This window comes from Microdochium trichocladiopsis (assembly GCF_020744255.1).
Source record: "Microdochium trichocladiopsis strain MPI-CAGE-CH-0230 chromosome Unknown B0I36scaffold_6, whole genome shotgun sequence".
In the NCBI taxonomy this organism is placed as follows: Eukaryota; Fungi; Ascomycota; class Sordariomycetes; order Xylariales; family Microdochiaceae; genus Microdochium; species Microdochium trichocladiopsis.
Genome location: NW_025763549.1, coordinates 256,634 through 278,580, shown reverse-complemented (window position 1 = coordinate 278,580; position 21,947 = coordinate 256,634). Strand labels below are relative to the sequence as shown.

General features: G+C 55.2%; 8 protein-coding genes across 8 annotated transcripts; 3 read left to right on the top strand and 5 right to left on the bottom strand.

The window, feature by feature from the left end:
- Positions 1 to 357: 357 nt before the first annotated feature.
- On the top strand, positions 358 to 2,536 carry B0I36DRAFT_363446 (major facilitator superfamily domain-containing protein; the record flags this gene model as incomplete). Its single annotated transcript, XM_046158804.1, has 3 exons — positions 358 to 444; positions 516 to 938; positions 1,034 to 2,536. 3 exons carry the CDS (start codon positions 358 to 360, stop codon positions 2,534 to 2,536), a joined length of 2,013 nt encoding a protein of 670 aa, XP_046011112.1.
- Positions 2,537 to 3,166: 630 nt separating this feature from the next.
- Positions 3,167 to 3,938, bottom strand: B0I36DRAFT_126386 (uncharacterized protein). Its single transcript, XM_046148123.1, has 2 exons — positions 3,374 to 3,938; positions 3,167 to 3,258 (listed from the first exon to the last, which is right to left on the bottom strand). The coding sequence occupies exons 1-2, from the start codon at positions 3,900 to 3,902 to the stop codon at positions 3,254 to 3,256; spliced, it is 534 nt and encodes a 177-aa protein (XP_046011111.1). The 5' UTR covers positions 3,903 to 3,938; the 3' UTR covers positions 3,167 to 3,253.
- Positions 3,939 to 4,401: 463 nt separating this feature from the next.
- On the bottom strand, positions 4,402 to 6,027 carry B0I36DRAFT_384479 (Alpha/Beta hydrolase protein). Its single transcript, XM_046161007.1, has 3 exons — positions 5,916 to 6,027; positions 5,807 to 5,822; positions 4,402 to 5,698 (listed from the first exon to the last, which is right to left on the bottom strand). The coding sequence occupies exons 1-3, from the start codon at positions 5,960 to 5,962 to the stop codon at positions 4,604 to 4,606; spliced, it is 1,158 nt and encodes a 385-aa protein (XP_046011110.1). The 5' UTR covers positions 5,963 to 6,027; the 3' UTR covers positions 4,402 to 4,603.
- Positions 6,028 to 7,519: 1,492 nt separating this feature from the next.
- Positions 7,520 to 8,317, bottom strand: B0I36DRAFT_349813 (uncharacterized protein; the record flags this gene model as incomplete). Its single annotated transcript, XM_046156834.1, has 1 exon — positions 7,520 to 8,317. One exon carries the CDS (start codon positions 8,315 to 8,317, stop codon positions 7,520 to 7,522), a length of 798 nt encoding a protein of 265 aa, XP_046011109.1.
- Positions 8,318 to 10,425: 2,108 nt separating this feature from the next.
- On the bottom strand, positions 10,426 to 12,249 carry B0I36DRAFT_410336 (isochorismatase family protein; the record flags this gene model as incomplete). Its single annotated transcript, XM_046161909.1, has 2 exons — positions 10,426 to 11,596; positions 12,243 to 12,249. 2 exons carry the CDS (start codon positions 12,247 to 12,249, stop codon positions 10,578 to 10,580), a joined length of 1,026 nt encoding a protein of 341 aa, XP_046011108.1. The 3' UTR covers positions 10,426 to 10,577.
- A 2,209-nt stretch (positions 12,250 to 14,458) lies between these two features.
- B0I36DRAFT_349810 (uncharacterized protein) lies at positions 14,459 to 15,453 on the top strand (the record flags this gene model as incomplete). Its single annotated transcript, XM_046156833.1, has 2 exons — positions 14,459 to 14,663; positions 14,744 to 15,453. The coding sequence occupies 2 exons, from the start codon at positions 14,459 to 14,461 to the stop codon at positions 15,451 to 15,453; spliced, it is 915 nt and encodes a 304-aa protein (XP_046011107.1).
- A 1,507-nt stretch (positions 15,454 to 16,960) lies between these two features.
- On the top strand, positions 16,961 to 19,771 carry B0I36DRAFT_384476 (FAD binding domain-containing protein; the record flags this gene model as incomplete). Its single annotated transcript, XM_046161006.1, has 5 exons — positions 16,961 to 17,326; positions 17,424 to 17,624; positions 17,714 to 18,939; positions 19,482 to 19,603; positions 19,700 to 19,771. Exons 1-5 carry the CDS (start codon positions 17,067 to 17,069, stop codon positions 19,769 to 19,771), a joined length of 1,881 nt encoding a protein of 626 aa, XP_046011106.1. The 5' UTR covers positions 16,961 to 17,066.
- A 1,643-nt stretch (positions 19,772 to 21,414) lies between these two features.
- B0I36DRAFT_324609 (uncharacterized protein) lies at positions 21,415 to 21,941 on the bottom strand. The gene has a single exon (XM_046154129.1). It carries the CDS (start codon positions 21,863 to 21,865, stop codon positions 21,593 to 21,595), a length of 273 nt encoding a protein of 90 aa, XP_046011105.1. The 5' UTR covers positions 21,866 to 21,941; the 3' UTR covers positions 21,415 to 21,592.
- Positions 21,942 to 21,947: the final 6 nt, after the last annotated feature.

The following is a 21,947-nucleotide window of genomic DNA, read 5'->3' as shown; positions in this document are numbered from 1 at the left end:
GGAGGGGGCGATGCAGTCAGAGTCAGCCTTGGGTGCATCGCCCCGTGCCCGGAATGGCTGCCCACGCTGTCCATCTGCCACCCGTTGTTCAGCAGCTTTCGGTAGGGCAGATGTGCAGATGACTCAACAATCACAGCTGGGAGGAGTGTCGGCAGACTTGGCTTGCCTCTAGGCATCTTGGTTCAGAAGCGTGTGCTGCCATTGGCGCATGGGGAACCCGTGCTGATGTTAGAGCCTCATCGACCTCCTGCTCAAGCATAAGGCTGCTGCTGGACGCGGTGACCATCTCATCTTGAGTCCCATCGCCTCACCGCCTCCAAGCAACAATTCTCTGGAAACATACTACTATCTGTCGCAATGGCGAGCAGCATCATCCTTGCGATCAATAAGCTGCTCAAGTACTGGGAGCCCCTTGATGTCGCAACCGACATCAGCCATGTGCGGGTAAGACTGCCCATCAAATGCCAGCTCTGCTGGAAGAACCCAAGGACATCAAACACTGACGCCCTAATCAGAACAGACAGCGGCGAGAGGCACGAGTCCTGCAGATCCTCGAGGGCATCGGATTCAGCTGGCGCATTTACTTTGTGGCATTCTTTGGTTTCTTGGCCTCTAGTTGGAGTCTGATTGCCATCAACATCACAATGCCAGCGCTGACCTTCGTCTATAACTTTCACGACAAGCAAGACTTGATTCTCGATTGCGCAACTCTTTCAGGCACAGTACTAGGCATGATCCTCTTTGGCCATCTCGCCGATCGTGTCGGAAGATCTGCCCTCTACGGCTTCGAGCTGTTGATTGTGCTCTCTGCGGTCGGCGGAGCGGCCTTCACCAGCCAGGGCTACGCAGCCACTGGTCCAGACGGTCTTCACTCCATGGATATGGAGGCGGCTTTGATCTGGTGGCGCGTCGCTCTGGGCCTAGGTATCGGCGCCGAGGTATGACTGTCCGTTGCCTCGTCGCGTAATCTTGGGCACGGCCCCTTTCACAGAATCTCAGCAAGTACTTCTGTGCTGACTTTGTAATCTTTCAGTATCCCATGTCAGCAGTCATCGCTGCTGAGTTTACTTCCACAGCGTGGCGAGGCACAATGCTTGCCGCCATCTTTATTGCCCAGCCTGTGGGTCGACTGCTGGCTTACAGTCTCAACATTGGCATCTTGTCCGGATTCGCAAACAGCTATCAGCAAGATATGTGGGCAACTCATGAGGAAATGTTGAGTTCCGATCCGAGTCTTGCCATGCCGAAACTCACTGTGGACAAAGTGTGGCGGCTTGTCATTGGACTCGCCGGGGTCCCAGCCGTCTTCGCCGTCGCTTTGAGAATCTTCATCCCAGAAACACCACGCTTCTACTCTGCTGTGAAGCGAGACATGCGCAAAGCTTACGAAGCTGCCATCAGACTCGGATCAGCATCTCCTCGCCCAGAGGATGCCGAATCCTGTGGTTCCGATGACCTGGACGAATTGGACAACACTCAAGAGCCACAAACCTCATGGGGTGCTGCAGCCAATGCATACTTCTTCGGCAAGTCACAAGGATGGAAACCCTTGTTCGCCATCACTCTACAGTGGCTGCTTCTTGATGTATGTTTCTATGGCACCGGCCTGGATTCACCAAGCACTCTGGCAGCGCTCTGGCTCGATAAAGCACCGGGAGAGCAGCGGGCGGAATGGAATGTCGATCCAGGGAACCCCGGCGCGGGGATATATGACGTACTTTACTGGAACTCGAAACGAACGCTCTTGACGACAAGCACGTCTGCGATAGCGGGGAGCATCTGCGTGATCCCTCTTGTCGGCTTCGTGTCTCGCAAAACGCTTTTCATAGTGACAAGCGCGCTGCTAGCCGTCACGTTCGCTGCCACCGCCATCTCCATACATTTTACGTACGCACAGGCACCCTCGCATGTTGCAAGCATCGTATTCTATGCCATCACCCAGTTCCTCTTCAACATAGGCCCGAACACACTAACTTTCATCATCGCGGTCGAGATCTTCCCCACAGAGTTCCGAGGAACCAGCTACGGTATTGCTGCTGCAGGCGGCAAGGTCGGCGCCATCATTATCCGCCCCATCGTACAGACCATGGGTCCAAAGGACGGGTTTAGGCTGCCCGTTCTTCTGGGCGTGTTTGCCGTCATCATGGCTCTCATGGCAGTGTTGGCCTGGATCGAGCCGTACGGCGTTGGCTGGCCCGAGATCCAGCGTGTAGATCCAGGGCAGAACTGGTTCCGGCGCCTGAACAATCTCAGCCTGGAAGAAATCTCGCCCTGGCCTCCGATTTTGGAAGACGACGAAGGTGAAGGCCAGCCGCAGGCTCCCGTGGAAGCGCTAAAAATACACCATGCAGAGGAATTGGCTGACGAGCCAAAACGGTCAACAGATGAGCACGCAGATGGTGCTGCCGCGCCAAACAACCACCACCGCCACACGCCGATCGCGGCTTCATACTTGCGGCCCCATGCCAATGGGACACCTGCGACTTCGCATTTCAATGATTCCGGCTATGTGATGGAAGAGATAAGACACAGCTGATAGCATGCATGTTGGGACTACATTGAAGTTCTTGTGTTTCAAAGTGTCGTGGTTGGGTTTCCTCGAAGATCTTGGCCACGCCCTGAGCAATGCGGACAGATCGGACTTTTGCCTTACGCATGTAGCAGGTGATGATGAACGTCACTATTTCCTGTCCAAATAGCAATAATAGAGATGTAATACACAAATCAGGCAGGAAATCTTTCATATTCCACAATTAACACATTAAAGAACAAGCTTGCTGCACCGTGGACGCGCACTTGAACGAAATCTCCATCTCAAGATTAGGCTTGAACATATCAACATCTCCTAAAACGCAGCATTCTATGAATAAGTAAGGCACATTTGTGCCAAAGCTCTGCAGAGCCGTATTGATATCAAGACTGCTCCGCATGAACGCCAAAGTATCGGAACCTGTGACCATGCACTCGGAACGTTAGTGCCAGCGCCCGCTTTCCGTATGAGCACATGGGATCATCGGTGATGTTCAGTCTCATATATAATAGAGAGGCATACGAGTGGTGGGGACAAGAGGGGGGGGTTGAAGGGAGCGGAGGACTTGCCAGTCGTCCATCGCAATATCGGTAAATGCCCCCGGCAGGCCAGACGTGGTGCCCGTGAAACCGACCGTGTTTGACCGGTGGCCCTGGAACCCGCCCGGGTGGAGCACGTTGCCGCCGTCGAGAGTGGATTCGTAGATCTGCTGGTTCGGCCAGGTCACTCTTTTCCAAAGCAGTGACGACGTCTTGTTAGTGGCGGAGGTTATGAGCAGTCGGTGTACAGTTGAATTATGCTAGTGGTTGTCGTGGAAGTCATGAGGGAATGCCAGAGACTTACTCGGCCCCTGGGGCAGGTTGTGCTCTGCAGAATTCTGCTCTGTCTCCGTAACCTGGTTGTGCAACTTGCCAGGCAAGAACTGGCTCGGCTGCTGCATCGCAACGGGAGTTGGGGTCTCTGTGGTGGTTTTGGTGTCTAGCGGTGCGTTCCGCCTTGTAAGAGCAGCCGTGGCGGCGGGCTGTGGATGTACTGGGTCCAAACCGAAGACTGATAACATTTCTGCTGGTACGCCCGGTACAGGCAAGGTATGGTCGACGGTGGTGAGCGACCGCCGTGGCGGGGGTTCGATGTGCGTGTAGCTAGGCTGGGTAGACGAGCTGGAAGTGCTGGACATCCGTCTGCTTGAGAAGGAGGAGGAAGTTGCGACTTGGATATCCCTGGCGGTTTGGGCGAGCTGGCCTGACGAGGACAGCGAGGAAAAAGATTGGCTTCGCTTGTTGTCGTTGATCTGGGTCTTGCTCATCATGTCCCTTAGAGGGAGGGCTGGCTGTGAGACCGGCTGTGCCCATGTCCGTAAGGTATCATTCATGGGACTTGTCTTGTGAATTTCCTGTAGAGCGCTGAGGGAAGTCTTGGGCAGCCCTGCATCCATTCACCCAGAGCTATCTCGCTCTATATCAAGTCGAGGGCGGCATTTCTTAGTCTATGCCGTTTTACCGAGTATTACTAAGAGAGTACCACGGAGATAATATCGCACAGTCGGACAAAATCGAGGAAGAACTATGACAGTCGAAGGAGGAAGCTTGCTCCACGGCTCTGCGCTCGACAACCAGCTGGCCTGTTTATGGATCGGAATTCTGCCCTGATGCTCTCAGGACCCGAGCTGTCCTTAGGGCCAATTCGGGAGCCCATCTGCCTTCGCTGTCTGCCCAATCGCGACGAAGCGTCATCCGCCGCCCCTTGATGCGTCGAGGTGCCAGTGGCTACTCGGACCACTAGCTCGCCAACGACAAGAATGGGACTACTATCATTTTTGGGCTGTCTAGTCATCACGGCATATGTGTCATGAAGTGATCTCGCCATGTTTTCGGTTACAAAAATTGGTCTTTCTTTGAGCAAAGGCTGGCTGTAGGCTACACTGAACACAAGACATAACTATGTAAGACTTTGAGGGTAATATGATACACGTGGTGAACTTATGGCGTGCGCGCTCACGAATGATGGCTAGAATGCCACATCAGCGATCCCGTGCGAGCAATGTCCCCGTGTCCAAGCACGTGCGTCTGCGGACTAGGGACTGTCCATCTCCAAGGCTGTCTTCCGCGCAGCAACACACTCCTCGTCCGAAGGCTCTTCCTTGCCCAGGAGCCAAGCGAAGCCCCTGAGCGTGTCCCGCTGGCTCTTGAGAGCGAGCGGAATGTCCGTCAGCTCGCCGAACCCGTGAGGCACGCCCGGGTACACGTCCAGCCGGGTCCTGACGCCCGCGTCGCCGAGCACCTTCTCGTAGACGAGCCCGTCGTCGCGCAGCGGGTCCCCGCCGCAGACCTGGAAATACGTCGGGGGCATCTTGCCCGGCGCGGCCTCGCCCTGTCCGTACCCGGGGCAGTAGTCGGGCGACTTTGGGTCGGACTGGTACGAGGCGAGGATGTAGTCGTGCCCCTTGGTGTCGATCACGGCCGCCGTGGCGTTCTGCTCCCGCGAGAACCACAGGTGGCGGTACTTGTCGGGCACGGTGGTCTCGTCGTACATGGCGTGCAGCGAGAGCCACAGGCCCGTAATGGGGCTCGCGAGCTTGCCTTCGTCGGCGGTGGCGCCGGCCGCCGCCACCCCGGCCGACAGCAGGGCACTCTTCTGCGTCACGACGGCGGCGAGGTTGGAGCCCGCGGACGCCCCGCCGACCACGAATCCCTCTCCGGCCGGGTCCACGTCGCCGCCGAGCGCGGCGAGCCCTGCGTCGCTGACCAGCCAGCTCAGCGAGTCCCACACGTCGTGAGGTGCCGTGGGGAACGGATGCTGCGGCGCGAGGCGGTACGAGACGCTGCAGACGGTCACGCCGTAGAGGTGCGCGAGCGCGCGGGCCGGCGTGGCGAAGTGGGACCAGTGGCCGATGTGGTAGCCGCCTCCGTGGATGAGGACCACGAGGGCGGTCTTCTTGGTCGTTTGTTGCTCGGCGGTGGTGGTAGTGCGAGGCTTGTACACGCGAACCTCGCCAACGTGGCCGTCGCGCATGGTGGTCTTGAGAGTGAACTCGGTGGGCGTGTCGGGCAGGTTGGGAATTTGGGGCTGCGCTTGCCACAGCTTGATGAGGTCGATAAAGGGCATCGTGAGCAGCATAGTGCGCAGGTCGTTGGAGTTGGCGGTGCCGGCGGCGATGCTGGCCATGAGCTAGAAAGTTTGGGTGTCCTGTGGTTAGCAGCGAGGGTCATAGAATGCCCTTTCGTTTTGTTTTGTTTTGTTTTCGAGCCGAGCTTGTGATATGAGACCCATGCTCACCTTGGCAAAGTCAGGGCTGTATACCATAATCAGAGAGTCAGTCTCCAAGATTCACACGGGGCTGGTGGTGTAAGTCTAAAACGCGGCAGCGAGTGTGGGCGAGACTCACTCTTCGTGGGCCCCAAGGGCCTCGACCTCTTCTCTTCTGTCATACATGATTTTGATGCTCTGCGGCCGGCGTCCTGTCACGGGTGTCGTAGTGAGGGTGCGGCGTGTTTGCGTGTCCGTAACGTGCTGGAAGGCAAGCAAAGCTGAATACAGTAGCCCTCTTTATACTTGACCAGAGTCGAGTTGTAGTGCCCATATTGACGCCGCACCTTTGAACCTTAATCACTCCCGCGTGTGGTTGTGGAGACTCGGAAAGCACGGTCGGGGATAAGCGTCGGGTTTCGGGCTGTTTCTGGTAGGCTGCTTCTCGGCTTCATTAGAGAGCAAGGCCGCCCTTCTGCGGGACAGTTCGTCATCGCGGCCGCTAAAGCCTGCAGTAAGCAGTAGTGCCTGGCGATATCACCTTTGTGGCTGATGATGACTGAGCGCTAAAAGGATCCCCAGATGCCCCATTTCGTGTATAATACGTTCCATCTTCTGTGCGGAAATTAGAGTTGATGCTTACGTGGCCGCTCCCGCGTAAAACCAAAAACACATGCTGCTGCCGACGTCTTCTTGAACGCTCCGATTCAAAACACGAGTATCTGCTAGCCGTCCCAGCGATGTGCGATAAATAGGAATATAGGGATTGTGCTAGCTTGCAGAGAAAATGAGACAGCCGCAAGAGCCCGTAAGATCGGAGGGACGCGCAATATTGAATGGAAGCTAACGACTCGGGGGGTGAGATCGGGAGAGGGGCTTGGATCTAACAGGCTCTCTTAGGGGCTCTTTTGGTGGGAAGGGGGAAGGGGGCCTCTAGGGCTTTCCGGAATGACAATTACTCGATTTTGCGGATTGAGATCGTCGCGAGGGACTCGATATGTTGCGATATTGTAAAAGCATGACAAATAGCGAATAGAGGTGGCGTTTCGAAAGTAGACAGTAAGACGTTATACGCGTATTCGGGATTCGCAAAACCGCGGAGTTCGTGTAAGCACCCATTTGATCTGTACTGTGGATTCCCCGGTGGTGCAGACTCCGGGGCTGTGTCTCATTTGCTACGCAAAACCGCGAAAATCCCTGTATCCATATCCCGGCGCTAATCGACGAGCTAACGATGACACCCGCGCATGCGCATGTGTCACTCAATAATCTGCCTATCCGATTCGCGACGAGGACGTGTAGCCAGTGTAGGGCTTTTGCACGAACGCGTCTGTGCAATACTAACGCCCAGGACTCGAAGCCATGCCAGTCCCCGCCCCCGCCTGCCGCTTCGTGAGATATCACACAGCATCGCAACTCAGCCGAGATCGCTGGTCGAGACTAACCAAGAAATCACAAATTATTTATACTCTTGAATCTCTCACAATAAGCTTAAACTAGCTCCACTGCAGCTTGATAAGTTGTGTCAAGCCTGCAACAGACAATTTGTAGATATAGCCAATCTTGCTACTTGGAAACAGAAAAGGAGAAGGAAAGTTGATAAAAATGTGAAGATAGAAGAGAAGATTGAACAATTTCTAAGTCGTTACTAGACTTCCTGTGTGCGGTCTTATGCAATTTGGGCGTAAATGCAAAAACATTCCCCTCCGGCCAAGTAGAAAAGAATCGGTTCCACCCTGTGGCCTACTTGCGACGGAACAAAGAAAGCTCCTGAACGGTCGTGCTGATGGTCATCTTCTGACCACCGCCAGTAGTCAAGTGGGTCACCAACTCGAGACGCTCCTCGTCCAACAGACTCCACTCGGTACCACGAAGGACCTTGTCGCTCTGCTCGGGACCGCCGCCGCCGAGCTTCCGCATGCAGGCGTGACGGTGGTGCTTGACTGCGAGCTGGTTGACCAGAGCCAGATCGCTGGACGGGTATATCATGCCGGAGATGGAGCTGCCGCCGCCGGTCCGGGGCTCGAGGAAGTAGAGCTTGCTGTCCCTGCTCTTGGGGGAGACTTGCTGGAGGTGCTCGAGCAAGGCAGGAGAGAGCTGGACGGACGATGAAGAGCCGCCGCCCTGGCCGCCGAAGTTCTCGCGGATCAGGTCCTGCATGCTGACGGACTGCTCGATGAGGTCGCTGTCCCCACCATTGCTGCGGGCGCCGTGGCCGGAGCTGGAGTAAGAGGAGGAGGTGCGGCTGCCGTATTGTGGTTGCTGTTGCGGTTGCTGCTGCTGTTGTTGTTGTGTGTAGAAGGAGGCGTCAGGGCCGGGCTGGTGAGTGTATGAAGCGCTGCGGGAAGCCTGGCCGCCGTATGATGATGATGAGGGGGAACTGGAGTATTGGCCATAGGCGTGGGACTCTGACTGATAGTTACGAGGCATTTGAGCAGACTGCTGTCTGCTCTCGTGGCCTCCATATTTGGGCTCACTGGGAGCGTAATGTTGGCTGGGGATCTCGCCCGAGGTCAGAGCCCACATGTACTCGTTCGGCATGATTCCGGTAGTGTCGGAGGCGGGATGTAAAACAAAAGGAGTGTATTTGCGTTGTTGAGCTGATGACTTTGGTTCTTGGTGAGGCTGGTGAGCTTGGGAGTGAGAGAAAAGCAGACCGAGAAGGACGAAGGTCTCGTCATCTCTTATACAAGATCTCCGGGATGCGACTTGGCATTCTTCGCTTCAGGGTCCAGTACTGGAATGTCCCTTGGTCAGCTGCAGCGACGAACATGTTTGCTGTTCGCCATGGTGGAGTTGTGCCTGAAGATCCGCGGCATGCAGGTCTTGTTCCCCGCCTGGCACATGTGGCTCGCGATGGCTGGAGGCAACAAGTTGATCCATCACTCCTCATGCAGGGGATGCTGCCAGCGACGATGACTCTTTGCGTGAGGTGTGCTGGATGGGAGAGAGCTGGTCCACATCCGCACTGTGTGTGCTTCTGTCATGACATGCCCCTCTATATGCAGCTATACCTAACACTGCTGTGCTGTGCTGCTTGTTGTCACTGCCACCCGCCCGTGCGGCCGACGTGTCGTGCAGTAGAGGCATTGTTGGCTTCTCTCCACTTCTTGAAGCCTGAGCTGTCTTGCTATTGGTTTCCGGGTGCTCCAGACCGCCGCGTGTAGCTTGGGGTCACGAGCGCGTGGAGACCCGGTCGACGTGGACGAATACGGTGCCTCTAATGCAGGGTCTGCTCTGTCTCAGACCATATAGCGATAGTGTAAGGAAACATAATTCTAATAATGCCGATAATGCGCAGCGCATATTTATCCAAACACACTCGCATAAGGTCATATAATATGTAAGACTGTGTGCAATGCATGGACACGAGGAGAAGTCCATAGGTACTTCGTACATTCGAACGCACCTGTTTGCTACAGTGTACAAGACACTCGCATCGTGATGATACTGCTTGATTCGCCAGAGGCACCTTGACGCAACATTTCTGCCGTGACATGCCCGAGCCAATTTGTCTTGGGACTTTGCCAACACTTGACGATGCGTAGAGGTTGCGCATCCTCGACCCGCCAGTGCAGCGGCCCGTGCAACGCGCAAAATGAGCGCGACAGCTACATGTGGTCTGGCGAGCTGCATCCAACCGACAAGACTGATCGGCTGGTCACGCATGGGTTCACATCGCCTCTTGCTGCTAAGATAAGTAGACGACTATTATGTAAGAACCCTGGGGTGTCCGTCCCGCGTGCATAACCGTCAAGTCGTCGCATATACATACGTACCTAAGCAAGTGACTGATCAAGACTGAGCAAGCTGAGTGAGACTAAGCAGGGCCTGAACGGGGCCTCACTACTTCCGGGGTCTTGTGTAGTTCAGATGAGTTTGCGACTTCGTATTTCACCATGGCCACAGCTCGACCAGCACAACGGAGAGACACCGAGCACACGTGCATCGCTATCTGCTGTGCCAAGCCACCTGAGTATCTCCCACCCCGGTTCAGATGTCCGCGGACCTTAGAGAACAGGGGTTTTTCTCATGGCCGGTATTGTTCCATGGCAAGATGTCTTTGATGGTGTCGAACTTGAACAGGATCCGAGCACAGAGGACGTGCCACTCGCCTACGGCAACTGGACATAGGAAGCTGCCTGGGTTGCTGCTGCAGGTGCTTGATGTCTTGTACCTTCCGCCCCGTGGGCTTCCTGTCGATGTTGTTGATGATGAAGGCGCGGGCCTCTTCTCTCTGCTGGGTGGTTTTGACTACGCGTTGTGCGCATATACACCATGCTGCGAAGTGGTCCTTGCTGTCTGCTGAGATTTCGACCCGCATACTGGGCAAGCCACTTTCCAAAGCGGCTCGATCATACTGATTCTAATTCCCCTATGAGATTCAAACAGCGCAATTCCCGGAGCACATGGTCGATGTTTCATTTCTTGTGATATGACAGGAAGCATCCCACACCCCAAATCTACATTGCACACAGCGGTAGTCCTCGCTCTAGCCATGACTTTGGATTTGGTGCTCAAAGCTTCACATCGGAACGACTTGGCACGGCAGCTCGGCCACCGCTACAGAGGCGGAACGCACATTGATTAACTACGTACTCTCTAGCGTTGGGGGGGGGGGGGGGCTCATTGCTTGGTGCCCGGCACATTCCTACTCTCCTTGTCCTCGGCCTGCGTAAATTCTTCATTGTTCGTTGTAACAATGTCCTGTTCTGATTACATGCTACTGATGGCCAGATATGGACCCTCTTCCACACACACACACACACACACACACAGCGAACGTTTCTAGACAAGGCCTTCACAGCTCTGCCGGGGCAAAGCTTTGTCCTTGTACTTCCTTGCCCGCCTCGTGCTTGTGCATCATCATCTTCTGGACTCCGTCCGCCAAGGCGTCACAGGTGGAGATGAAGCCCCAGGACTTCTGGCAGTTGTAATCGACCATCTGCCTCGCGAACTCTGGGCTCGTGGTGCCACACCCGTCCCTGAGCAGGACCGTATCGAAGCCCTTGTTGGAGGCGTCCTGGACGGTCGCGAGGACGCACTGGTCCGTGTTGACGCCCGCGAACAGGAGCGTCCGGATGCCGCGGTCGCGGAGGAACGACTCGAGGGGTGCCTGGGAGTCGCCCCAGAGGCCCGACAGCCGCTGCTTGTGGAAGCGGACGTCGGGCGGGTCGGCCTCGCGCAGCCCTTGCTGGAACGACTGCTCCATGGGCGGGTGCAGGGCCGTGTTCCACTGGTCCAGCATGAGCATCCTACCCGCGTCCACGACGGTGCCGTTGTCGAGCCGCACCTCGCCGAGCGGGGCCCCGATGCCGCCATCGTCCTTCTTCTCGGGGACGGTGATTGTGGTCCCCGGCGGCGCGTCGTCGTCTTCGACCTTGTACTCGGGCTCGTCCTGGCTCTCCCAGCCAAAAATGCGCCAGATGGTCGGGGGCAGGTCTTGGAGCTGGGCATCGGTGATGCCCCAGGTGAGCCAGACGACCTGGATGCCGGTCTTGCGGGCGGCGGGGATGCCCTTGGAAAGCAGCGTGTCCTCGGCGTCGTGGCCCTCGCCGCGAGACCGACCCATGGCAGCCGAGAGGAAGAAGTTCTGCATGTCGATGATGACGAGGGCGGTCTTTGTGGGGGCGATGGTGACGGGGCTCCTGGTGGTCTGGAGGGTGAGGCGGGGGTGGACCGGAGGTGAGGATGGGGTGGGAGGGTGTGTCATGTCGAAGACGCCCTTGTTGGTAAAGAGCCAGAAGTTTGGGCCGTGGCCGACGACGACGGGGTCGCCAGTGCGCGCCATGGCAGAGAGCTGTGCGCGAGACGTGGTTGCTGCTGGCGAGACGGACCAAGAGGACCATCAGCGGCAGTCGTCGGAAGGCCCTCGAGATCTAGACGGGATGGGAACGTACGCGGTATGTTCTCAGCACGACTTATCTGTTATGCCGGGAGGTGGTGGCGTAGCTTGACCATTTACTTACGAGCCGTGATGTCGCTCGGATCAACGGCATTGGGGACGCTGCGCCAGGCGTCTCTGGAGGATGTGACGGCGATATGGTGATGGCAGGAGGGAGGTGCAACGGACAGCAGCCCTGAAGCAGCAGGCAAGCAAGCAAGCAAAGGGTCGGGCGCCTTGCCGATGCACGAGGGGTGCAGGTAGCAAACAGCGAATGCAGCAATGTAGCAATGTAGCAGTACGGGTACCGTAGCAGGTAGCCCTCTTCCGTCGCCCACATCCGATCCCAATGCCTCACCGGTCTCCTCCTGCACGAGGCAGCGATCCAACACCCTTCGACACCACCTCTACAATATGAGGTACAGAGATGCGCCGCGGTTCCTGTACCCGTCCACTCTGGTCATAGGCCGCCCCCCTCCGATCAGATCAGCGGAATGCCACCAGCCGCACCTCGATACTCTCTCGCGGCTCGCAACCGACGACGGCTAGCGGGTTCCGGAACGCCACATGAAATGCTCCTGCCCGCCATGATCATTATCAGTAGAGGTCATCATGGCGTGCTTTCACTGCCCAAAGGGGAACACCTACGGGCACGCATCCCTTCCGAGTCGGTGTTGCCGAAGACAATGAGGTCCGTCTCCTCCTGCCTGCTGAGATAGTACCACCGGTGCTGCGGAGAGCACCTACTTCGTCTTCGGAAACATATACCGGCCAGAGCGCGCATGCGCCGATGCCGAGAAGGAATATGGCTCGAGAAAGGCCAGGTGCTGACGCATCACTTCAGTGGAGCTTGTTTATATAAGCTTGGCTCCGTTGCGTTTGATGTCGGAGATCGAGTGACTGCCATGCAAGTCTTCGCAGGCTTGTATATCTCGTCTGTCTCTCTCTCTGTCTCTCTCTGCCCCATGCCACTTCTTGGATCTATGGGAAGTGAAACAAAAGAGTTTGACCGAGAACTAACTTGAGAGAAACGTCTATAGCAAATATCTGCGTGAAGCCCTCACCATTGCGAAGCTCCACCAGGACGTCCTCGCCGGCGACTATGCTCGTGTTCTGTACAAGCTCTCTGTTGTTCTGGGCAGCGACCCTGGAGACAAAGAAGAAGCAAAGGCACACCTGTTGGAGGATGGGGCTATTGCGAGTTCTCGTGAGAGCCCCGCCGTCGAGAATTCCTCTGAAGCCGACGGGACCATGTACGACCGACTTGTCTACATACTTTGGCGATGACGCGTAATGTCCCCTAGGCCCGGATGTGCTGTTGGATATCTCGTTCCAGCGAGTGGCAGAGCGTTTGGCTTTTCCGACTTCAAGTCCCTACAGAGCAGTTGCAAGGGCCTGCACTTTGTATTGCGCATGCCAACTTTGTCGTGTTTCAGAGTTTTAGATCCCCATTAGTTCCATGGGCCGCAGCCTAGGGAGCCAGCTCGGTCGGTAAAAGTGGTGCTCAAGGATAAAGAAGCAAGTTTGGCTGCCACGCGAGTCGGGAAGAAGACAACAAGTAAACAGCGGCAGACAGGAAAAGAGAGAAATGGCAAAATATACTGGAATGGGTTCAAATATCTGCGCTGTATCCGATTGATGATGTCGAGTTGTTCATCGTGGGACGTCGATCTTGCCTCCTTTAGCGAAAGTTTTCATTAGTCCTCCTGCCTCGCCGGCGGCATCTCATTTCCTTAAGTCAACGGCGACCACCATGAGCCAATGATTCTGGGATGCTGCGAGCGGAGGAAGCTAGGCACTCAACTTTAGAACACAGCATAGAACACACGCCACAATTGTCGTCGAAGGGAAGCCTGGGGCACAACTTTGCTCCCAGAGCTCCCACCTGCCGCTACGGAGTCTGTGCTGTTGGTTGCTAGCTGCGGCTGCGGAGCGGTTGTTGCATGCTCCCTCATGTGGAAGTTGGTCAGCCAAGGTTCTCCAACGCTGCCCGAGCAGTCAAGTCTCTCTTACGCAAGGGATCTCTATGAATTCCTGAATAGACGGACACACCAAGCATCCGTGCATCAACATTCGAGGTCTCATCAACTTACCATGCGATACCAGAGGCCATGATACTTCGACCAAATAAACCTGTATGGCCACGCACGCGCACGCGCGATCGCCCCCTATGTGGGCGCGTGCGCCGGTGGCGTTCAGCCGCAGCCTTGCGAAGGCATGCCTGGCAAGAGGTGGTGGTGTTCAGACGTCCACCAACCTGAAAAGCCGGAGGCCATGCCCGGCGCTAAGGACCAATCTGAACCAGCAGGGCTGTGTAGGGGCTATGTAGAAGACTCAGGCGTCCCGTGCTGCAGAGCATCAGAGTGCAGCCCCCGCGGCTGGGGTCCCAGACTACGGCCCCCGAATTGGGGGAGCCTTATCTCATGTCTGTCGGAGGGTCAAGACCAGCAAAAGACTTTTGTGATGAGGATCAGGGACAGGTGAGGCGCCAACAGACTGTTCTTTGGCAAGGCCCCATGTTGAACGACGAGGAACCTGACTGCAGTGGTCTCCTTCATCCAGTGTTTCCCAGGGACGGCCCATCAGCTCATAAGCTATGCGAGGTGTGGTCGCACAAGCCCGTGCGCGAGGGCCTCAGTCAAAGTCACGCAGTAGCGTAACGCACAGGCGATCAACTTGACCCCTTATATAAGTGTGCTGTTCGCCCATCTTGTGGGATGGGAATCCCAGAGCTCAGTCATAACTACTGTGTTGAGTGCACACAACTCGACGGACCAAGCTTCGAAACACTGATCGACATGGCTACTTGCTACGATATCGCTGGCAACGTCGTCCAGGGCTGGAAGCCATGCATCACCACTGGTAGCAACGTGTCTCACTGTTGCGGTGGCACGGATCTCTGCATGGACAACGGCTTCTGTCTGAACGCCGGAGGAAACCAGGCATACACAGTTCAAGGCTGCACAAGCAAGACCTGGGAGGCGCCGTGCAACTTCCCCTGCGGTACGTGCGGACTAGTCAATGTTCAGGACCTCCACGTTCCGAGTGGACGTTAGCTAACAGGTCTCGACTCGACACCACAGACACCTCAGACCCTTCGGACACGCATGGCCAATACTACATTGACTACTGCTGGAACACAGATCCATCTAGCGCTACCGGAGGGCAATGGTGCTGTGGACACGACTGTTGTGGCGACGGTGGGGCGATTTTCAACAACTCGCTTGCTCACCAAGTCTATAGCCCGGGCAAGGCCCTAGTTGCTGCGCTCGTCACTGCGACTACAACAGTCACAAGCACTGCCACGCCCACAATCGTGCTACCAACAGCGGACTACATCTCGAGAGCAGACCACGACGCCATGATCCAGAAGCTAGGAGCAGGGCTAGGAGCAGGGCCGGGGGTTGGACTACCAGCGCTGTTCTCCCTCTTCGCGCTGCTATTCTGGTATTTTCACGTCCGACAGTGGCGCAGCAAGGCTCAAGATTTGGACGAGATGAGCTCTCTCCACCGCCACGCGACTTATGACGATCACGGGAGAGTCATTTCGCAAGGTCAGGACAAGCAGGTGGTGACCATTGTAGCGCAAAGGCCGACTATCCCTACGCCAGACCATCAGAGGCCGAGCTTTCTGCATCCAGCAAGCAATCAGCCGGCCATGTATCACCACGAGGGCACGCCGGTGCCTTCTGCGTCGCCCGAGATGCTTGTACGAGGGTATCCGGAGCTCGAGACCATCAGCCCGTACACTGTCGACTCAAACTCAGTGTACCAACTGCCTGCTTCACCGTGAAACCGGGCAAGGACACGGCCAGATACATTTCCGTTTTCCTTGGAGGAACTTGGGCACGCGCTCCGTATCTCGGTAATCCTTTGGCAGCTTAGTTTCCCACATGTCTCCTCTTGATATTATACCCTGTAATGTTGCAGACTATCTGCACTAACGATGTCGTCTGTTCTATAACAACTCTAAATTCAAAACAGCTCCAAACTCAAATTACAGTCAAGCACTACGCAACGTCATGAGGCATAAACAACGTGTACATCGTCTAGGAAAGCAAGAGCACGAATAGAGATTCGTCAGCAATCAGCATAAAAGAACCGTGTAGCCTTCGGTTCGGCGACAGCCATTTCTCACAGCGGCACTGTTTTACGAGTGAGAAAGACCGGGCCCACATCTTAGTACCCTCTCCGCTTTATACTGCACTAGCCTGCACCGAGGCAGCACCTATATGCGCAGCCGATCTGGGGTTGCACAAGGATTGGCTTGTAAGGCCTGCCAATACATCTTTGCTGATGAGGTTGAAGCCTAAGCACTCCGTCGACATGTCTTCCAAAGTAAAGCCGGCTTGGTGCTTTTGACTGCAGACAGGGGCGATACGGCGAGAGGGGTTGTCAAATTAGTGCTTCCGCCCTAGCTAAGCATCAAACGAACGAGACCCATTAGGGCTGTCAGAACGGTGTGAAATGTCCCACAAACTGCGGCTATGGCTCGCCTCTTCGGGGAATCTGTCTGTTTCTCGTCAGGCAGAGTGAAAGCTTCCAAAACATGAAGGGCTATCAGGGGGGAAATCCATTTATGCGACAAGCAGCATTGCCAATGCGGGCACGGCGTATCTTCCTTTGTATAATATTAGCCAAAAAGGGAGGTTATTGGTAAAGCAAGTCTACTACCCAGTAGCGTGCGAAGCACAAAGTCGGTGTCTTGATCAGTTTCTGCACTGTCTCGGCTACCGAGATTTGTACTTCGAAAAGCCCCCCGAGCAAGCATTGTTCTGCCTCCCAAATGCTTACCCCGTAGGCCCAGGGGGCAGATCAGGATGTGGGTAGCTTCCGGCAGTAGCGCCCCTTGTCCTGCCGTAGCCAAGTCGGCTCGATTCCCTTAGGCTCGGGACTTCGGCCGAAATAAGCCATCAATCCGAAATTTACTTGACCACGCGGCGGAACTAGAGATTAGCGTCGCATGGGTCCCAACCAGACCCTCTACATCGCACAGGTAGCAACAGCGATTGTTAAAAGACCTGGCGTCGAGCATGCAGGGATCATGCATCATGCATCGTTCACAGGCATCTGTGGAGTCGGAGTATTTTCTACGGCTTTGTGATCTCAGGGTCCTAACGATTTCGGGAATCACGGCCGGTAGGTGGAGTCGTATGTGCATTCATCCTTGTCGTCCATCCATCTTCATCCCTGTGCTGCTCCGGGCCATCCCTCCTGATGACTGTCGCTACAGCTCCTTTGTTTTTAAGATGCGCCTCGCGCACCTTTGCATTACATGTTCGTCTGCATCTTCTAGCGCACGGTATCTGTTCCCAGCGCTTCTTCAAAGTCTTTCGCTGACAAACCATTCTCTCTGTCTTCCTTTCTCTCTGTTCGTTCCTTTGCCACTCACAAGGGAAAATCACGATGCGACCATCATATCCTTTGGCCTGCCTGGCCGCCCTTGGTCCCGAAGGCGTTCTGCCGCATGGGATTCCTTCCTCCCAGTGCCTATGTCTCCCTGGGGAGCCGTGCTGGCCAGTGCCGGAGACCTGGTCAGCCTTGAACGCCACTGTCGGCGGAGCGCTGGTGGAGACGATTCCCATTGGTCACCCATGCCACGATCCCAACTACGATGAGGCGGCTTGCACCGCTCTACAGCAGAAGTGGTATAATCCATTGACTCAGTAAGTTTGCCAGTGCCCCAAATCAATGGCGTGTGTAATTGGAAAGCGTCATTTCCAACTCCATGAAGCTAATCTCAGGTCGTCAACGCGCGCACAGCGTCTCGTCTTCGTCGTCAATCATGCAGGCCTATTTCACCAATCAAACCTGCAATCCCTTCTCCGACAAGAGCACGCCATGCACACTTGGCAACCACGTCAGCTACGCAGTCAAGGTCACGAAGCCATCGGATGTTGCCGCCGCCCTCTTGTTCGCTAAAAAACACAATATCCGCCCAGTGATTCGCAACACTGGTCATGAGTAAGTATTGCTATGTGCTGTCACGTTTTTGAAAACCCATTGAAAGCCACAGAGTACTGATTCTTTTCTTTTTTTTTCTTTTTTCATAGTTTCCTCGGTCGCTCAACAGGTGCAGGTGGGCTTGCCATCTGGACCCAGGGCTTGAAGAACATCGAATTTGTTGATTGGAAGGAACCCGCATATACCGGCCGCGCTGTACGTGTGGGAGCAGGCGTTATCGGATACGAGATTCTCGAAGCTGCACACGCGCAAGGACTTACTGTGGTCTCTGGTGAATGTGCTACTGTCGGACTGGCGGGCGGCTTCACCCAGGGTGGCGGGCACTCCACTTTGAGCACGCAGTTCGGACTTGGTGCTGACCAGACATTGGCATATGAAGTTGTTGTTGCGGATGGCAGAAAGGTCATTGCTACGCCCGACCTTAACAAAGACCTCTATTGGGCTCTCAGTGGTGGTGGCGGCGGCACTTTTGGTGTGGTCACGAGCATGGTCGTCAAGGCTTATCCGGCCAGCGATGTTGGCGGTGCCGCATTCCAGCTTCTTGCTTCTTCCACAACTCCACAAATCTTCCAGGACATCGTCGCCAAGTTCCACGCCGAGCTACCGGCGATGGTCGACAATGGGGCAATGGTGGTGTATATTGCTACCAAGAATTACTTGGTCCTCAAGCCTCTCACCGCATGGAACAAGACAGCAGCTTATGTCCAAGACGTCATACTGAAGCCTTTTACCGACTATGTCACCTCAAAGGGCATACAGCTTCCTGTTGCTTACAGCACACTCCCATACCGCGACCACTTTGCACGATACCTTGGTCCCTTACCCCAAGGTTCATTCGAGGTGCAAAGATATCAATTTGGAGGTCGTCTGATTCCTCGCAGCGTCGTCGAGCAGAATAACGATGCCCTCCAGGATGTTCTGGCCAACATCACATCTCAAGGACTACTCCTCGCCGGAAGTGCTGGCTCCTACAAACAGCTGCCCAACACACCCGCCAATTCCGTCCTGCCAGCTTGGCGTGATACCCTTATCCAGCTTCAGATCATCTCCAACTGGAATGCTTCCGGATCTCAGGAGAATTCCCAGGCAGATCAAAGAAGGATCACCGAAGTTTTCATGCCTCAAATCGAGGCTATCACATCGGGTAGCGGCTCTTATATGAACGAGGCAGATTTCAGACAGCCAAATTGGCAACAGCAATTTTATGGCTCAAACTACCAGAGATTGTTGTCAGTCAAGAAGAAGTGGGATCCTCAGAACCTGTTCTACGTTCTCAAAGGCGTTGGAAGTGAGGCCTGGACTGTGGCCCAAGACGGTAAGATGTGTCGGGCTTGAACCTCTCTCGGAGGCATTGTTAGAGAAACGCGTTCGAAGCAATGAGATGAGCAAATTTAGCGACAGGGTGCATTGAGGCTGCGTCATATCGCCTAGAGCACTACCAATGCTGACTCTTAGCATACATGCTAATGTAATTCTTGAGATCGAGTATAAAAACGTGCAAACCAAAATGACTTCAGTCGTTTCCGTGTGGAGTCATGTGACGTCGGGATACAACCCAATATTGTGCCATGTCCACTTTACCCGGCCTCTGATGCACACCTTCGCCGGCTGCCTGGCTTCCATGAGCTGGGGCTATTCACCATCATTTGACTCATATAGATTGGAATCGAAAGGGCAATCGGTAAAGACGAACAGTTTAGCGACCGATATCTCGTAGCGCCGAATGAGGTATAGCGCAGAAGCGAAAATCGCGCCATGCCCCCTTACAAATGCCGTCAAACCCTGCGGGGACATCAGCACGTTCTCGAATACATCCGGAAACTGGCCGTTGAGAAGACTGCGTTGACTTATGGGCAGGCGCTTATGCTTTCAGCGGCAACAAGGAGGGCAGATCCGTCACCATCAACCCACCGAACCCAGACGGCGACCCAGCTGGCAGGCAATGGCGTCGCCACCCAACGCCTGTCCAGTCCGGGATGGTAAGAAATTGTCAAAGCTTCTACCTGGTGAGGAGGGGGAATGCGAACAGCACTATTGCCGCCGCTCGGGGGATGACTGTCGCTAATTTCATCAAGTGGAATCCTGCTGTCGGATCCAACTACGTGGGCATGCGGGCCGACACATGGGCGTGCGTTGGGCTCATCTAACTTTCTGTTTGACTTTGCAATCTTGAGTTTAGTCCCCTGGCTTGAATATTCACTGCTCTGAATTCACACTGGTCAGGCCAGGAACGCATGTAAATCATCCCTGCCCTTCTGCCCTGCGATGGTTCGTCTCCCGCGGAAGTTGGCGAAACGTCTGACGGTTAAACTTTTGATGACAATTCAGACCGAGTGGCCAATTATCCTCACTGTAATAATTACAACCTTTTAACTGCCTACGATAATCAAGCCTGTTGCGTAAAGGAAGTGAATCCTGTAGGATGCCAGGTTTTGCGGCTCGCACTATCAGTTCGGAGGCCTCAGGCGCCACTTCGGCCTGGGGTTAGATGACACCAAAAGCGTCGCTTTCATATGATCTGCGATGTCATCGCTCTTCTGTAACGAATACAAGACGGCTTGCCCTTTCCCATTTCTATATAGCAAATGAATCATAGCGGTCTAGGGCCGATATGGTCGACATTACAGGGGGTACGATAAGGCCTCTGGGACTGCACAACCCCTGACTATGTGGAACCCACCCTGTCTGCGTAGCCGCATAGCCGTCAAGCTGTGCCATGACGCTCTTGGCATGATCTCACTCGCAGGGAAAAACTCTGCTACCTAAAGTTAAAGACATGCACTTCGTCCTGATGGCATCGCTGGATCGCGGGGTATTTAACTGTGCTGGTTCTTGACGTTGATCGACATGATCATACTGCTTTTGGATCAGTGACTTTGACAACCCTACTTCAACACTCGTTGTGTATCAGTGCTAAAGATTCGAGTCAGACGAAAAACGATCTATTATCTCTCGGTAAAGAGGTACTCCGCTCAGGCTTCCCGAATTCGCAACCTGGCGATTGCGGCCGCCGTCGCCAGGCTCATGTCACCCGCTATGGCTCATCAGGCTCGCGCCAATGAGCCTTCTTCACTCAACGAGATTGCACCCGACCTCACCGGCAAAGTCCCAGTCAAAGGCTTCCGCCTCGACAAGGCTTTCCCGGGAGAATGGGACGACGCCGGCAACGACGCCAGCTGGTCTCTTCAGATCAACATGACCGAGGACGCCGGCCAGCCCGCGGGCAACTACTTTGTGACAAGGCTGAGTCCGCCGTCGCCACCGGCCGAGGGTTCACTATGGGACGCCGAGACGGGCGACTGGCTGGTCAAGGACGACGTTGCTGGGACGTGGTTCCTGAAGGTGGTCGGCTTCAACATCATGGAGTTTCCCAAAACCACCGAGGGCAACGACTTGGGGGACGGAAGCTGCCCAGACAGCGTCTTCTCAAAACAGTGCCGCGAGGATTTCAGGGAGGAAATCAAAGGCAACCGCGTCAGCTATGCGATCGACGTTCCCGAGAGCTGCACTGGGTTTACCAGCGCTCTTTACAGGCGTGAGTTACCTCTCATTGTTGCTCAATCTTATGTCGTTCGCTTTGGTTCGAAGGCATTTTACTTACTGATGATCCTCGATTACAGCAATCAACACAAACGCCAGCTTCACCGAGGAATCCCGCTTCGCATGGAGCTACAACGTCAACAACCAGGCGTGGCACGACTTCAGAGACAAGACCTGGCCCTTCATCTTTGTCTGGGGCCCTTCGGACAACAACGCCGAGATCGACGACGACCACATCCAGTTCAACTGCGTCAAGGCCGACAAGAACGCCAAGACGGGCGAGTCCCTGGGCGCGGCGCCCGCAAACACAACCACTCCCTCCATTACCCCGAGTGGCACGCCGGCCCCGACGACGAGCATCCCCGTTGGCGGTGCGGAGAAGGTCGGTGCCGCCAAGATGATCGCTGTTGTTGCAGCCGTTGCTGCTGCTATGTTGGCGTACTAGAGACGACAAGAGTCGCCAGGCTGTGTGGGTCTGACGAGACGGGGGTTCCAAAGTGCTGCTCTAGCTGTGTTTTTGCCGCAATACCTGGAACACTCCTATGGGGCCTCCGGCTTGGGTTATCCTCAGATTGGGGAAGGGTAGTGTGGCGGACTCTAACGCGCCAGCTCTTTTCACCTCCTCTGTACATCCCACGCGAAATTGCATTGCTCACTGTAAGAAGGGTGCTAGGAACACACCAAATCAGGTCAATGTGCATAAATGGCGCCCGATTCTTCTTCTTCTTCCTACATATATTATCATAGACTGACAAAAAAGATACAACGAGGCTATACTACCTC